Consider the following 15,446-nt stretch of genomic DNA (forward strand, 5'->3'; position numbering starts at 1 on the left):
TTTAAAGGACCCAATTCTCAACCTAATATTCTTAACCAGTTCATATGAGTTCACGTAAATATTATTTTTTCTTTAAATGTACGTAATAATTAAGTAAAAATTTTTTATTACCACACGAAAATAAGAGAGTGGTTCTACAACAAAGTTCGCACGAAAGAAAATTAACTTAAAAACAACAGATAAATTTTATTATTCTTCTTTAACGAAATTTCAAATCAATCCCATTCATTACGACCGATTTCGTTAAATTGGCGCCCAATGTGGGGCTCGAATATGTAGTGGCCACTAAATACCCGTGAGATAACTAGGGAATTAATATAGTCGAACTTTGTTGCAGAACATTTAATAATTTTTCTATGTATTGTATGTATTGCATAACCAATATTGTGTGGTAATACCTGTGTATGATTTTTTGCATGAGAACACTATGTACCCAGAGGCAAGCTGAAGAAGAGAGCTCAATATTTCGAAAAATTAATTACCTACCACAATATCAGGGGGCAGCTGCACCCAAGATAGATCACCAAAAGGTAAAGCTACAGTGTAGTTGTCCTGTGGGTAGCCTCAGTGCAGTGTTCTCGGATCATTAGTGGTGTGCTTGTTGTTAGTAAATTGTTTTAAAATAACAGGACATTTAGGTAGTTAGTCATTGTAGTATATAGTAAGTGTGTATTAGTTAATGTCCATTTCTTGTGTGATTATGTCAGTGAAACCTGAGTGTTAGGATATTTAGTTCAGATTTTATTTCTTTTGTTTACTATGGTTAGATTGCGTAGTCAGAAAGATATCAACATGGATAATGAGCAACAGTCAGTAAGTAGTGATACCGAGTTGGAAAGTGGGACACAAAGTGATGTTAGTGACGTAGTTCAGGAAGTACAATGTGAGAATCTGGGGGCAGAAGGACAAGAAATGTTGCCATTGCCACCCAGTGATTCAGTTGATAGCGGAAATACTGTGCCATCCGCAAGCACTGGACACGGACCAGAGAGTGGTGAGGTGTCAGAAGTGCAATTATTAAGAGTTATGTTCGAGCGCATGCTCAATTTCCAAGCTGAATTTGTACGTGTGCAAGCAGAGCGTGATAGAGAACGTGATGCTAAACAAGCAGAACGCGATAGAGAACGTGATGCTAAACAAGCAGAACGCGATAGAGAACGTGATGCTGAACAAGCAGAGCGTGACCAGAGATTGGTAGCTGAATTTGCCAAACAAGCAGAGCGCGATAGAGAACGTGATGCTAAACAAGCAGAGCGTGACCGACGCCTGCATGAGAGGGACTTGCAGTTGATGCAAACTTTAGAAGTTATGCAAAGTGAGATTGTTAGTTTGAAACAAAAATATGAAACCATACCCAAAACGGTGCAAGAATTAAGCGAAAGAGTAGATAGTGTTCAAGTGGCTAACGCCAATATAGTAGAGGAAATCAGTGTCCTGACTAATAGGGTCGAACAACTAGAAATTGACACAACTCAAGTAATTGAGAACAAAGTGATCGAACAAGTGCACAAAGTAGAAAATGAAGTCATAAAAGAAATAGATCAGAAAGTGCACGCCGCAATTGAGGCCAGAGATGTGGGCTCAAGTGCGGATGTGCAAGATCTAAAAAGGATAGTGCACAAAGACATTCCACTGTGGCAGCGGAGTGTGGACCGTCGTCTTGCCGAGATGGAGCTTAGCTTGCGGCATGACGAGGCACGGGCGTATGTCACGCCAGCCAGGTCCAACAATGATAGGCATATAAATACTGCAGTAAAAAATTGCGACTGCGAGACAGAACAGGCAACCAATGTAAGCGAAACAAATAAATGTCATTCCAAAGTAGTGATTGAAGAAAGCTTGGTTAGGAACCGACAGTTTCAGATCGTTACAACGGAGAAGAAATCTGTTCACCCTGTAGTGTTTATCAAGGGATTTAGAAACATTTTGCCTAGCGTTTGGAGTCATACCCAGAAAATACAGTTCGTTATGTCTTACATACAAGGAGATGCTGCATTATGGGCAACCGAAGCAGCTGACAGTTGTGATACATATGAGCAATTTGAAAAAAACATTCTTGGCCAAATATTGGTCAACATGTATCCAGGAGAGATTACGGAAGGAGGTATATAATCCAGAGCCGTATTCTCCACGACTAGGCAATTTGCGAAAATATTTCGAGAAGTACATTAATAAGACCCGTTACTGGGACGAACAGATTTCATCCCGGGATTTGATCAGGCTTTTGAAATCACACTTGCCGATACATGTAAAGGAAAAACTTATACACGTGCCTGAAAATGATATGGAACATTTCTTGTCTGTTCTGGACTCCATTGACCTGATTCAGGAGGACGTTAAGGCAGCCTCTGAACAGGCTAGAAGTAACGGAAATGGTTATAGAAATGGTAGAAATAACACGCCTCCACCAAGTAATGGAAACGGCTGAGGTAATAATAGGAGACAGGAGTATGCACAAAACGGAAATAGAGGTAGAGACCGGAACGGCAATAGTCCGCCGGTGAATAATGACCGGAAAAGGAGGTTCGATGACCGGTATGAGACAGGCCCACCAAGCAATAATAGATGGAAAAATGCCAGGGGGCCGAGCAACACTAATACTTATAATGATGCAAACCGAACTTGGCCGCAGAACCAGAGGCCCAGTCCGGACCGGCAAAACAGTGATAGATATGACAATAACCGACCGCCACCACAAAATGCGCCAATTGCGCAACCGTGGCGGCCGACGCAACACAACGTGCACATAGTGGAGGTCAGTGACACAGAGCAGCCACGCCCATCCACTAGCAATAATTCAACAAACTAGATGCAGCCGAGATACGCTCTCCATCGTCGGCTGAGGTTTGGAGTGAGAGCAGCCCGACACAGAACAAAACACCGAACAAAATCTGTATCCTTAGGTATAATGACGGGGTACAGATGGGAGATGAATTAATAACTGAACCATCCACGTGCATAATGGAGCACAAAGACAAAGTACAAGCGATAATAGAGATCAAAATTAACAATATTGATGTGCAAGCGGTCGTAGATACAGGTGCTACCGTCAGTGTTATGAGTATGGACTTATTCAAAGTACTGGGGAAGGAAAGGCGTATGCTGACTTTTCCCGTGAATAATTGTAAAGTCACTGGAGCCATAAGTGCACAGCGACAAATAATTAAACTCCAAGTGCGGGTAGAGATGTATGTAGGGGATGAAGCCATAGCGTGCTCATTCCTGGTAGTAAAGGGTTTAAAGGTAGCCTGCATTTTGGGGGTAGATTTTTTAAGAGAAAGGGACGCAATAATCGACCTTTCTCGGGGAAAATTAAGCTTGATGAATGCTGGTAGGAGAATAGAATTGTCCATGCTCAGATCTGAAGAGGTACCTGTACCTAATTGTAACGCTATTAACATAAGGTGTAGGAATCAGTGGATACTACATTTAGACAATCATTGTCTAGGTCAGAATCTCTATTATCCTGACGTACAAGATGATCAATTAAAAGCAAATGTGGACGCATTTGTGAACAAAGTATCACAGTCCGAAAATTTGAACTCTATGCAACAGCAGGATTTGGTACAGTTATTATCTAATTATGCAGATGTATTTTCAGAACGACCAGGAATTGTTAAGGGATATCAGTACAATATCGAGGTAAAGCCTCACAAAACTTACTGTCGAGCCTCGTACTCCATTCCTTGGTCCAAGAAAGAAATAGTAGCTAAAGAAATAAGAAAACTGATCGAGTGGGGAATAATAGAACCGTCTTTGTCCCCTTATAGTAGTCCTTTGGTGGCGGTAGCAAAAGCAGACGGACAGGTACGGTTAGTACTAGATGCGAGAGACATAAATGAAATTATTGTACCCGTTAGGACTCATCCGGAAAATCTTGATGAGCAAATTCAAAAATTTCATGGAGTGCAATATTTGACATCTATTGATATGAGAAGTTCTTTCTGGCAAATCCTGCTCACACCCAAGTCGAGGAAATATACTGCATTTATATTTGGGGGAAGGAGCTACCAATTTAGGGTACTACCTTTCGGCCTAAATGTAAGTGCAGGAGTTTTTATAACAGCCCTCGACGCGGTTTTAGGTCCGGATTTGCTGCAAAGGGTAACAGTGTATGTAGACGATCTAGTGATTGCCACTGCCACCTGGGAGGAGCACGTAGAACTACTGAGTAAAGTCTTAGAAAGGTTTAAGCAAGCGGGAGTAACAGCGAATCTTGATAAATCCAAATTTGGACGTAATCAGATTAAATTTCTAGGTCACATAGTAACACCACAAGGCATCAAGCCTGACAGCAAAAAACTTGATGTAATTCGTGGGTTTCCTAGTCCGAGAACTAAGAAACAGCTCAAAGCATTTATAGGTCTAGCATCTTTTTTTAGACGGTTTGTTCCAAACCAATTAATGAATAACGAATCTTTATTGAGCCTGTTGCGTAAAAATGCGCACTGGGTGTGGACAGAAGAATGTCAACGCGCATTTGACGCTATCAAAAATGCCTTGGTGAACGCCAACATACTGCGACACCCAGACATGACAAAAGATTTTTGTATAGCGACAGATTCGTGTTCATACGGTCTGGGCGCGTGTTTATTTCAGTGGGACAGGAGCAACGACCCCACAACAATCAATGTAATCGGATTTGCCAGCCGCACACTAAACAGCTGCGAGAGAGCATATTCCGCTACCGAATTAGAGGCTCTTGCAGTGGTTTGGGCGGTAAAGAAATTTAACTATTACATCTATGGTAAAGAAGTCAAAGTATTCAGTGACCACCAGGCTTTGAGCTATTTAATGACTTGCAAATTATACCATACCCGCTTGCTAAGATGGAGGTTAGCATTACAGGAATATAAAATTAAAATCATGTACCTTAAAGGACAAGATAATGTTGTAGCAGACGCCTTGTCGAGGCTTCCACTAGGGCAATCCTCAATGTCAAATATTTTGGGACAATCGGAGGAATATCGAATACTATTAGTACAAGATAAGGTACATAGGAGGGACTTTTTACATATGTGTAAAAATATGTCCATATTGCAGGAAACTGATCCGATTTGGCGAGATATCATTAGTAAAATTAAAGAAGGAACCAATCTTAAAAGTGTTCAGAATTTCAAAATAGTAGATAATATTCTGTATTATAAAACAGGTGTGTCAAATGACCATGGAGTCGTGTGTATATCACAACAGGCTATCCCAGCTGTAGTGTGGCACACGCATTTAGCATGGGGTCACGCTGGGATAGGCAAGACAATAAGGATTTTGTCCAAATTCTGTTATTTTAAGGGGATAAGCCAGCAGACTCGCACCATTATCAGGACTTGTCCTCTGTGCCAAAAAGCTAAGTTTCAAAATAAGTCCACAAGGTTTGAACTGCATCCTATAGTGCCTCATCGACCACTTCAGTTAGTATCTATAGACATAGCAGGACCCTACCCACGAGCCAGGGGTGGATTGAAGTACATTTTAGCGGTGTATGACCTTTTCTCTAAATATTTAAAAATATACTGCCTTAAATCAGCCACTGCTCGTGGAATAGTTAAATGGTTAGGGAAGGAATATTTTACACAAGTGGGTAAGCCTGAAGCGATAATATCGGATAATGCTTCCTATTTTACAGGCCATACCTGGAAAAACTATTTACATGAACAAGATATAAAGCATATACTAATTTCCCGTTTTCACCCACAAGCAAGTTTAGTAGAGAGAACATTTGGAGAGTTAAATAAATTTTTCAGGTTATACATTGCATATAAACACACAAGATGGCCAGATCTGATACCTAAGTTTGTAGAAGTTCACAACGCAACCCCGCATGCTTCTACGGGGTATCCACCAAACGAGATTATAATGAATAATAATAGAGTTTTGAATGAGTGGCTGGCACCTTTGCCTAAGGTCCCAGTCATTCCTGAGCCTAAGGAAGAGAAGATAAGAAAAGCAGGGTGCAACCTTACCAGGTGCGCACAGAAAAGGAAAGAAAAATATAATCGACATGTGACGAATAACCAAAAATTTAGTGTTGGGGACTTGGTACTCTTACGCAATCATCCTAAGTCCTCGGCATCCTTGAAACAGAATAGCAAGTGGCAATTGGTGTACAATGGACCTTTTAGAGTAGTAAGTGTGCCACATGAGTGTAGCTATCTCTTAGCAGATCCCCACTCAGGGAGAGTACGGGGACTGTATTCGCGTAAGGATGTAAAAGCATTCCTACAGTAAAAGACTAATAGTCCTATGTGGACACCATTCTTTTGTAAATAATGAACATTAATGATGTGTGATCTTTAGAGATAATGTGCTAGTGTAGAAGTGTTTAGTTATAAGAATATGATTGACTTTCTCATGTGTATGGATATTTGTGTTATGTACTCTTTTAATTTGTGTTATCTAGAACATGCTCTAAATGTTTGCACAGATAATCTGATTAGTGCAATTATTTGTAGTGTTAAGCTGTGACAGAGTTCAATCAAAAAGAACATTTTAGTAATGATTAGTTAGTGTACTACATAATTTTCTATGTGCCCAAATTTGAAATATTTCTTGGCACAATCTTCTCTATTATGTGTATGTATATATGTGTAGCTGTCAGATTGACAGATTCGAACCCAGAATAATATCAATAATATGAGGCCCTGAGAACTTTATTATCTAACCAATGTTATTAGAGAAAATAATGCACCCAGTAGTGACCCGAGGGCACCACGGGAGGCAAACTTGTTGCAAATTTATGTAATGCAAAGTTACGCACAAAGAAGCTTCAATTGAAGCATGTGCAGATTCAAACAGTAAAAAAGAGCTAGCCAGATACAGTCCAAGTCAATTTTTGCCTACAGAGACTACACTGTAGTTACGTAGGACGTTGATAGTAAAGTGTGACATGAGTTCAAAGGAGTTATTGAACAATATGCCTGAATCCGGCTGGAATGCACAAATAAAATCTACTCGAACACGAATATAGATGACTTTTGGGCAAACTAATACCAAATTTTAATATTTTGTTACCATGTACGCAAATATCACACCTTGGTAAAGAGTTACGAATGTGCTATTACAAAAAAAAAAAAAAAATTGCACAGCGGACATTGTAAATAAAAATAAAGGAACTTAAACAAAAGTGCAGTATTGTGCGGCAGAGACAGACAGTGACTGTTAAACCTGCAGCAATACGTCATGGAATAGTTGTGTATAAGTGATAAAAAACTGTATCATCGCCGTGTGTGCAAGTGGACAAGGAACTAGCACGACACGAACAGTGAACCAATAACGGACGGTGGATCAAGCTAGTGTCAAACTTTAACTCTTTGTGTGTCAAGGGACGCTAGGAAAGCGCATTGACTACGAAGATACATTTTGTCCTAAGGTGAAAACTTGCGTGTGACTAATGACAAGTCATGACATGGTAAAAAATATTGTGTGCCCATAAAACGTGTTACGGTGACAACGAAATATTGTGCAAACCAGACTAGTGAAGGCCTACTGAGTAATAACTGCCACTAACTGTGTGCGTTCTTTCCCACAGCAGGAAAAATGCCTATAAGGATAGTACACTGTTTCTGAACTTGTTGCATGTTTCCTGGAGCACTGCAAGAAAACGTCGCACGGGCGAGCGGATATCCAACGCGCATCCGGCTACATCAGCTATGCAGCGGCCGCAGCAGCCCGTAGCAGACCAGACAGACAGCCACGCCCTCCGCGCCGTAGCTGTCAACGCCGGGGGCGGTGACCTACACGGAGTCAGCGCGCCGCGCCGAGCGCCGCTCAACAATCACTCCGCACCGCTCACCAAATACAGCATTATTGATTTTTTTTTTATGTTCACATAAACTGAATAACATGTCAATGACTTCATTTCGATAAACATTGAACATTTACTACGTAGGACAAGTGACCTTGTAGTGTATCACACGAATAATAGTATCACACACAAAAAAAAACTTCAGTCGAACCGTATGTGACTGTGATATTGTGTAATTGTGTAACCGTTTGTGACGAACTGAATTTAATTCAAATGAATAACTGCATTTAATTCAAATGACCATGAACCAACTGGGATGGCTGGGCTCCGGCACAGTTTTGCCCAGGTTTCCTGTTTGCCTACGCCCAAATGGGGGAGCCATGAACTTATATAACCCTGGGACTAAATAAAAGAGCCATTCCGTAAAATATACAAGTGTAAAGAACGTTACTGGCACCATTGTGTCAAAGTATAAAAACTCTTTGCCAAATGCTGCCAGGGGGCAATGTAACGTTCCCTGGCAAACTCACGTTATTTTTTTAGAAAAAAAAGAGTTTATTTGTACCATATACGCCGCTCTGGGCAAGTTGTATATATCGTAATTATTGAACAAAATTATTACTGAATGTGGTGTAAAAGACATTTGTTATTCTCCTTATATTTTTTGTTGTAATATTTGTCTGTATTTCGGATAGGAATTTTTTCTGTATTTATTATGTGATTGTAAAATGTGTCAGTATTTGCGATAGCAGAGATATGTTGCCAGAAGAGAATAATATCGTCAATTTGCAAAGAAATGTTAATAGTCAGCAATACTATTTAAGCACAATGCATTATGTATTCTTTGGTCTTCTCTGTTCAGAAGTCATTGCGGTAGGACACTGTGAAAGAGTTTTTTACGAATGGGTAGACTTCTTTTGTCTCTGTCTGGACTTAGCCGCCATTAGACGATGCGTTACGAATTAATGTGAGTTGTATTGTTGTTTGATCTAAATATATTAGAGTTTATCAAAAGTGTGAATTATTTATGTAAATTAGCTTGCCCACGTCATCTATAAAATTTCTTTAAGAATTTTTCAGCATTTTTTAGCGGTGTTGCTGGGCTGTGCCGCGACCAACAATAGCAAACCCGTAAATCGGGAACAGATGCATAAAAATCAATGGTGAATTAAGAAATTGTTCTTCTTTTTCAGTGATCCTGTGGCTGATAAAATTTGAATTAATTATACGTTTGTGCATTCGTAGGCGGATAGCTAATGTTAGTTAACATTGAAATTTAAACAGTTTGGTTCTTTCAAAATATCTTAAATGTGTAATGAAGTAGGTTTGATCAGTGATAAATGTCGGCTTGGCAATAATTAAAACATTTTCTGCTAATAGAGGTAATCTTGTGTTCTATGGCTAGTGCCGGGATAAAATTCAATAAAAATATTTAACAAAAAATCCACTGCATCAGGAAAGTGTATGCCAAGGCCGAATGATTTAAAGGACCCAATTCTCAACCTAATATTCTTAACCAGTTCATATGAGTTCACGTAAATATTATTTTTTCTTTAAATGTACGTAATAATTAAGTAAAAATTTTTTATTACCACACGAAAATAAGAGAGTGGTTCTACAACAAAGTTCGCACGAAAGAAAATTAACTTAAAAACAACAGATAAATTTTATTATTCTTCTTTAACGAAATTTCAAATCAATCCCATTCATTACGACCGATTTCGTTAAAAACAGTGAGTCCATAAGAGAGTATAAGACCCGTTTTCAGTGCTTTGAACATTCCCCTTTATTTGAATTCTGGCCCGTAAATGAAGAAACACAACCTGACTAACTTCATTTTCGATTTCGTAATGGTAAGGAATTTTGTCATTACGCAACGGAATAATTACAAAAGCTTTAACTTAAGCTAAACCAAGTTACAACTGAAACCGTAATCCCTATAATGCATCTTGTAACATATCTTTTCTCCTTGGCAGAGAGCAAAGTGAGAAAAATATTTAAAACGTTCAAAATAATAGGGAATGGATTAATAAAGTTTGGATCGGGGAAAACACATCACAAATGTGATGGCAAACTGTGGTTAGTTCGGATTTCGTACAAAAAAGTCGGCAGCTTCTAATTTTTAGGATTACAGTACTTAAACGATACGACGGCCGCTACGGTCGCAGGTTCAAATCCTGCCTCGGGCTTGGATCCGTGTGATGTCCTTAGGTTAGTTAGGTTTAAATAGTTCTAAGTTCTAGGGGACTGATGACCACAGCAGTCAAGTCCCATAGTGCTCAGAGTCATCTGAACCATTTTTGATACGACGCCATAAGCAATCGGTAGTCCTGCCACATTCATCTGAAAAATGAGAGCTTATCAAATAAAATAATGCGGTAGAGATGAAGGGATTCTACAATAAATACAGACACTTTGACACCACTTCTTCACCGTTTCGCTCTCGAACAGCGCGCGGGATAAAGGAACTCATATCTTTCCGTGCGACCACTGATTTCCCATATTTTATTACAATGACCATTTCTCACGACGTAGGTAGGCATGAACAAAATATTTTACCTGTAGTAGGAGAAAGCTAGAAATTGACATCTCGTGAAAAGATCTCGCCGCAACGAATAACGCATTTGTTGTAATGACTGGCACCCCAATTCGCGCATCATGTCCGTGACACTCTCTCCCTTGTTTCCAGATGCAACAAAACGAGCTGCCTTTCTTTGAACTGTTTCGGTATCCTCAGTCAGTCCTATCTGGTAAGGATACCGTACCGCACAGTCAAACTCTAGCAGAGGACGGACAAGCCTAGCGTAGTGAATCTCTTATAGTGGATTTGTTGAATCTTCTAAGAGTTCTGTCAATAAAACGTAGTCCCCACAACATTATCCAAGTGACCATTCGATTTTAAATTGTTCTTAACTCTTATCCTTAGTTTTTTAGTTAAATTTACAAGCTTTATATGAGTGTGATCTATAGCGCAACCCAAATTTAACCAATTCCTTTTAGTAGTCATGAGGATGACCTCAGCTTTTCATTATTTATGAGACGAATGCCACTTTTAGCGACATACAGGTGCCTTGTCTAAATTATTTTGCAAATGATTTTGATCATGTGACGACTTTACGAGACGGTAAATGACAGCATCATCTGCAAAAAAATCTTATGTGGCTGACTGACTCCTAAATCCAAACGTATTATAAAAACGGCTACGGTCGTGTGTACTTATGCGTGTGTGTGTGCTCGCGTGCTTGTGTGTGTGTGTGTGTGTGTGTGTGTGTGTGTGTGTGTGTGTGTGTGTGTGTGCGTGTGTGTTTTCCACATCTCCTACTAAACCACTTAACCGATTTCAACCACACTTGTTACGCATATACCTCAATGTCACAGAACAATCGCTATGGGGATAAGAACCACCTGCTTGTCGAAGGGGTGTGGATGAGGGTGAAATAGATTCGTAGCTCGCGACCGTGAATTCCCAAATTTCATTCATCCAATATTTGAAAATGAGAGCACTTAGCGACTTGCAACTAACTTTACACATAATTTAAAACTTTCATAAAAATTCTTCTCGCTGACGCGGACAACCCCTACAAAATGTTAAAAGAAAAAATGTGTATCGATTACTACTTTACCGCTGTTCATGCAGTCAAAGTACCTCGTAAGGTAGATGTTATTATTTAATACTTCTTAACTACTAACTGTATCCTCACACATTGTACAGACAGTATACACATCTGTCTTTGAATGTATCACTGTACAACCCATAGTTCAGGAGGTATGACTTCACGAACAATGAGCTGCGTGAAAAACTGCAGCATCATGCATGACATTTAAATTTATTACTTCTCTGCTACTAACCCTACGAGCAACAAATTTCGTAGACAGTATACACATATGTTGCTGAATGTACGTAAAATATTATGTAATTGTACAACACATAGTTCAGAAGATATGGCGTCAAAACATTAAGCATAAGGCCAGACGATGCTTGGTACTGGCGTGGACGCCAGTTATAAATATATACTTGAGCACCATCAGGCTTCTCTGCTAAGCCCTATAACACTTCTTTGGGGACGCCAGATATCACTTATGTTTTACTCGATGACTTTCCGTCAATTACTACTAACTGTGACCTTCCTGGCAGGAAATCACGAATTCAGTCACACAACTGAGACGATACTCCACAGGCATGCAATTTGATTAGAAGCCGCTTGTGAGGGACCGTATCGAAAGCCTTCTGGAAATCTAGAAATATGGAGTCAATCTGAGATCCCCTGTCAGTAGCACTCATTACTTCATATGGATAAAGAGCTGGGTGTGCTACACAGGAATGATACTTTCTGAATCCGTTCTATCTGGCAATAAATCGTTTTCTTCGGTATAATTGATAATGTTCGAAAACAGTACATATTCTAAAATTCTACTGCAAATCTACGTGAGTGCTATGAGTCTGCAATTCAACTGATTACTCCTGTTTCGTCTCTTTCCAGTCTTCAGCTAGGCATCTTTCATTGAACGAGCGTTTGTGTATGATTACTAAGCATGGAGCTATTATATCAGCATACTCTGAAAGGAATCTAACCTACATCTACATCCATACTCCGCAAGCCACCTGACGGTGTGTGGCGGAGGGTACTTTGAGTACCTCATCGGTTCTCCCTTCTATTCCAGTCTCGTATTGTTCGTGGAAAGAAAGACTGTCGGTATGCCACTGTGTGGGCTCTAATCTCTCTGATTTTATCTTCATGGTCTCTTCGCGAGATATACGTAGGAGGGAGTTGACTCCTCGGTGAAGGTATGTTCTCGAAACTTCAACAAAAGCCCGTACCGAGCTACTGAGCGTCTCTCCTGCAAAGTCTTCCACTGGAGTTTATCTATCATCTCCGTAACGCTTTCGCGATTACTAAATGATCCTGTAACGAAGCGCGCTGCTCTCCGTTGGATCTTCTCTATCTCTTCTATTAGCCCTATCTAGTGCGGATCCCTCACTGCTGAGCAATATTTAAGCAGTGGGCGAACAAGAGTACTGTAACCTACTTCCTTTGTTTTCGGATTGCATTTCTTTAGAATTCTTCTAATGAATCTCAGCCTGGTATCTGCTTTACCGACGATCAATTTTATTTGACCTAATTGGTATACAGTCCGAACTGGAAGATTTGCATATATTAAACGATATTCAAATATTTGCCGAACGGGTGCGTGTAAGCTACCTCCTTTGTGGGTGGATTACATTTCCTGACGACTCTTATGTGTGTGACTGGTTCCAGCGATTGTTCTGCAATCGTGTTATCATGTAAGGGCAGTCAAATGAATGCGAGACAGACAAAAAAAAAAAAAAAACCCAAGGTAACAGTTTATTATTTCAAAAGTAATCACAACGGTTAATACAGTTATTCCGCTGTGAGATAGTCATTATTAATTCATTACTCCACTGTGAGATATTCATTATTAATATTCATTATTAATTCATGGATAAATATTTGCATTTGCCTTTGGATCCATGATTGTACGCAGGCGGGTACCTCTGCGTCGGAAGCAAATCGACGGCGCCATGAATGAATTTCTTCAGAACTCCAGAAATATGGAAACCGGAAGGTGGGGGGGAGGGGGCAAGTAGCGAATGTCTGGAGGATGTGTAAGGGCATGCAACTGGACTATTTCCTACGTGACCGTCAACCTGCGAAATTACCGTCTACAACCTGGCTTTCTCGCGGTGACTTCTTCAACTACGTACTGTTATTGTTTTGGTACTTATGAATGCACGTTGTTGCATGACTACAGCTAACGATGCTTTCCAATGTTTATTCACAGCCTTTTCATATTTTGAACGATCTTAAGATCGTTGCGAGAGAGCAACGGAAACTAGTTATCGAAATTTAATTGTGATAGGAAAATTGCGGACTAGGCATTAACTTGCCAGTGGGTACCACCATTCTTATCCGTCATCTATCAGAGATCATTGGAACGGCGGAAAGTTCCACGGGACTGGAAGAAGGCCCATGTCATAGCAATCTATAAAAAGGGTAGAAAATCGGATGCACATAATTACCGGCCAATTTCACTGACATCGATTTGTTGTAGAATCATGTAACACATTTTGTGTTCAGACATAATGACCTTTCTAGACTCTGAGAAGCTCATCTGCAGGAACCAGCACGGTTTTAGGAAACAGCGGTTATGCGAGACAGAGCTGGCCCTCTTTGTGCATGATATACAACAGGCTCTAGATACCGGCTCCCAGGTTGATGGCATATTTCTCGACTTTCGAAAGGCGTTCGACTCAGTTCCGCACTGTCGCTTGCTACAAAAAGTGCGCGATTACGGTCTATCCAATGGCATATGTGGTTGGATAGAAATTTTTCTAACAGACAGGGAGCAGTATGTCGTCCTGAACGGGGTAACTTCAACAGAAACAAGAGTAATTTCAGGTGTGCCCCAAGGCAGCGTAATAGGTCCTCTGCTTTTTACGATTTACATAAACGATCTGGTTGATGGTATTGACAGCGGCCTTAGACTGTTTTCCGATGATGCTGTAGTCTACAGGAAAGTAGTACAACACGAAAGTTGTGAACAAATTAATGAGGATTTGCAGAAAATAAATGCGTGGTGTAATGACTGACAGTCATCTCTCAATATTAGTAAGTGTAACCTACTGCTTATAACAAGGCGAAAATCCCCATTAATGTATGAGTACAAAATAAATGATCAGTCTTTGTAACTGGTAACATCAGTCAAGTATCTGGGTGTGACTATTCGAAATGATCTCAAATGGAATGATCAGATTACACAAATAACGGGTAAGGCGAACTCTAGATTGCGGTTTATTGGTATAATCCTGAAGCGATGCAGTTCTTCTACTTCTACATGACTACTCTGCAATTCACATTTAAGTGCTTGGCAGAGGGTTCGTCGAACCACAATCATACTATCTCTCTACCATTCCACTCCCGAACAGCGCGCGGGAAAAACGAACACCTAAACCTTTCTGTTCGAGCTCTGACTTCTCTTATTTTATTTTGATGATCATTCCTACCTATGTAGGTTGGGCTCAACAAAATATTTTCGCATTCGGAAAAGAAAGTTGGTGACTGAAATTTTGCAAATAGATCTCGCCGCGACGAAAAACGTCTTCGCTGTAATGACTTCCATCCCAATTCGCGTATCACATCTGCCACACTCTCTCCCCTACTACGTGATAATACAAAACGAGCTGCCCTTTTTTGCACCCTTTCGATGTCCTCCGTCAATCCCACCTGGTAAGGATCCCACACCGCGCAGCAATATTCTAACAGAGGACGAACGAGTGTAGTGTAAGCTGTCTCTTTAGTGGACTTGTTGCATCTTCTAAGTGTCCTGCCAATGAAACGAAACCTTTGGCTCGCCTTCCCCACAATATTATCTATGTGGTCTTTCCAACTGAAGCCGGCCGGAGTGGCCGTGCGGTTCTAGGCGCTACAGTCAGGAACCGCGTGACCACTACGGTCGCAGGTTCGAATCCTGCCTCGGGCATGGATGTGTGTGTTGTCCGTAGTTTAGTTACGTTTAAGTAGTTCTAAGTTCTTGGGGACTTATGACCTCAGCAGTTGAGTCCCATAGTGCTCAGAGCCATTTGAACCATTTCTTTCCAACTGAAGTTGTTTGTAATTTTAACACCCAGGTACTTAGTTGAATTGACAGCCTTGAGAATTGTACTATTTATCGAGTAATCGAATTC

The 15,446-nt window shown here is 40.4% G+C and overlaps 1 protein-coding gene across 1 annotated transcript in view; it reads left to right on the forward strand.

Annotated features, from left to right (window-relative positions):
- The first annotated feature begins 792 nt into the window (after positions 1–792).
- The window catches only part of LOC124803343 (E3 ubiquitin-protein ligase BRE1A-like), an 83,523-nt gene continuing 68,869 nt past the window's right edge, over positions 793–15,446 (forward strand). The window contains exon 1 of the mRNA XM_047264529.1: positions 793–1,703. Coding sequence (XP_047120485.1) covers positions 793–1,703 — 911 coding nt within the window. The remainder of the gene's footprint in view (positions 1,704–15,446) is intronic.

The sequence above is a fragment of the Schistocerca piceifrons genome, chromosome 6, assembly GCF_021461385.2.
Source record: "Schistocerca piceifrons isolate TAMUIC-IGC-003096 chromosome 6, iqSchPice1.1, whole genome shotgun sequence".
Taxonomy (NCBI): domain Eukaryota; kingdom Metazoa; phylum Arthropoda; class Insecta; order Orthoptera; family Acrididae; genus Schistocerca; species Schistocerca piceifrons.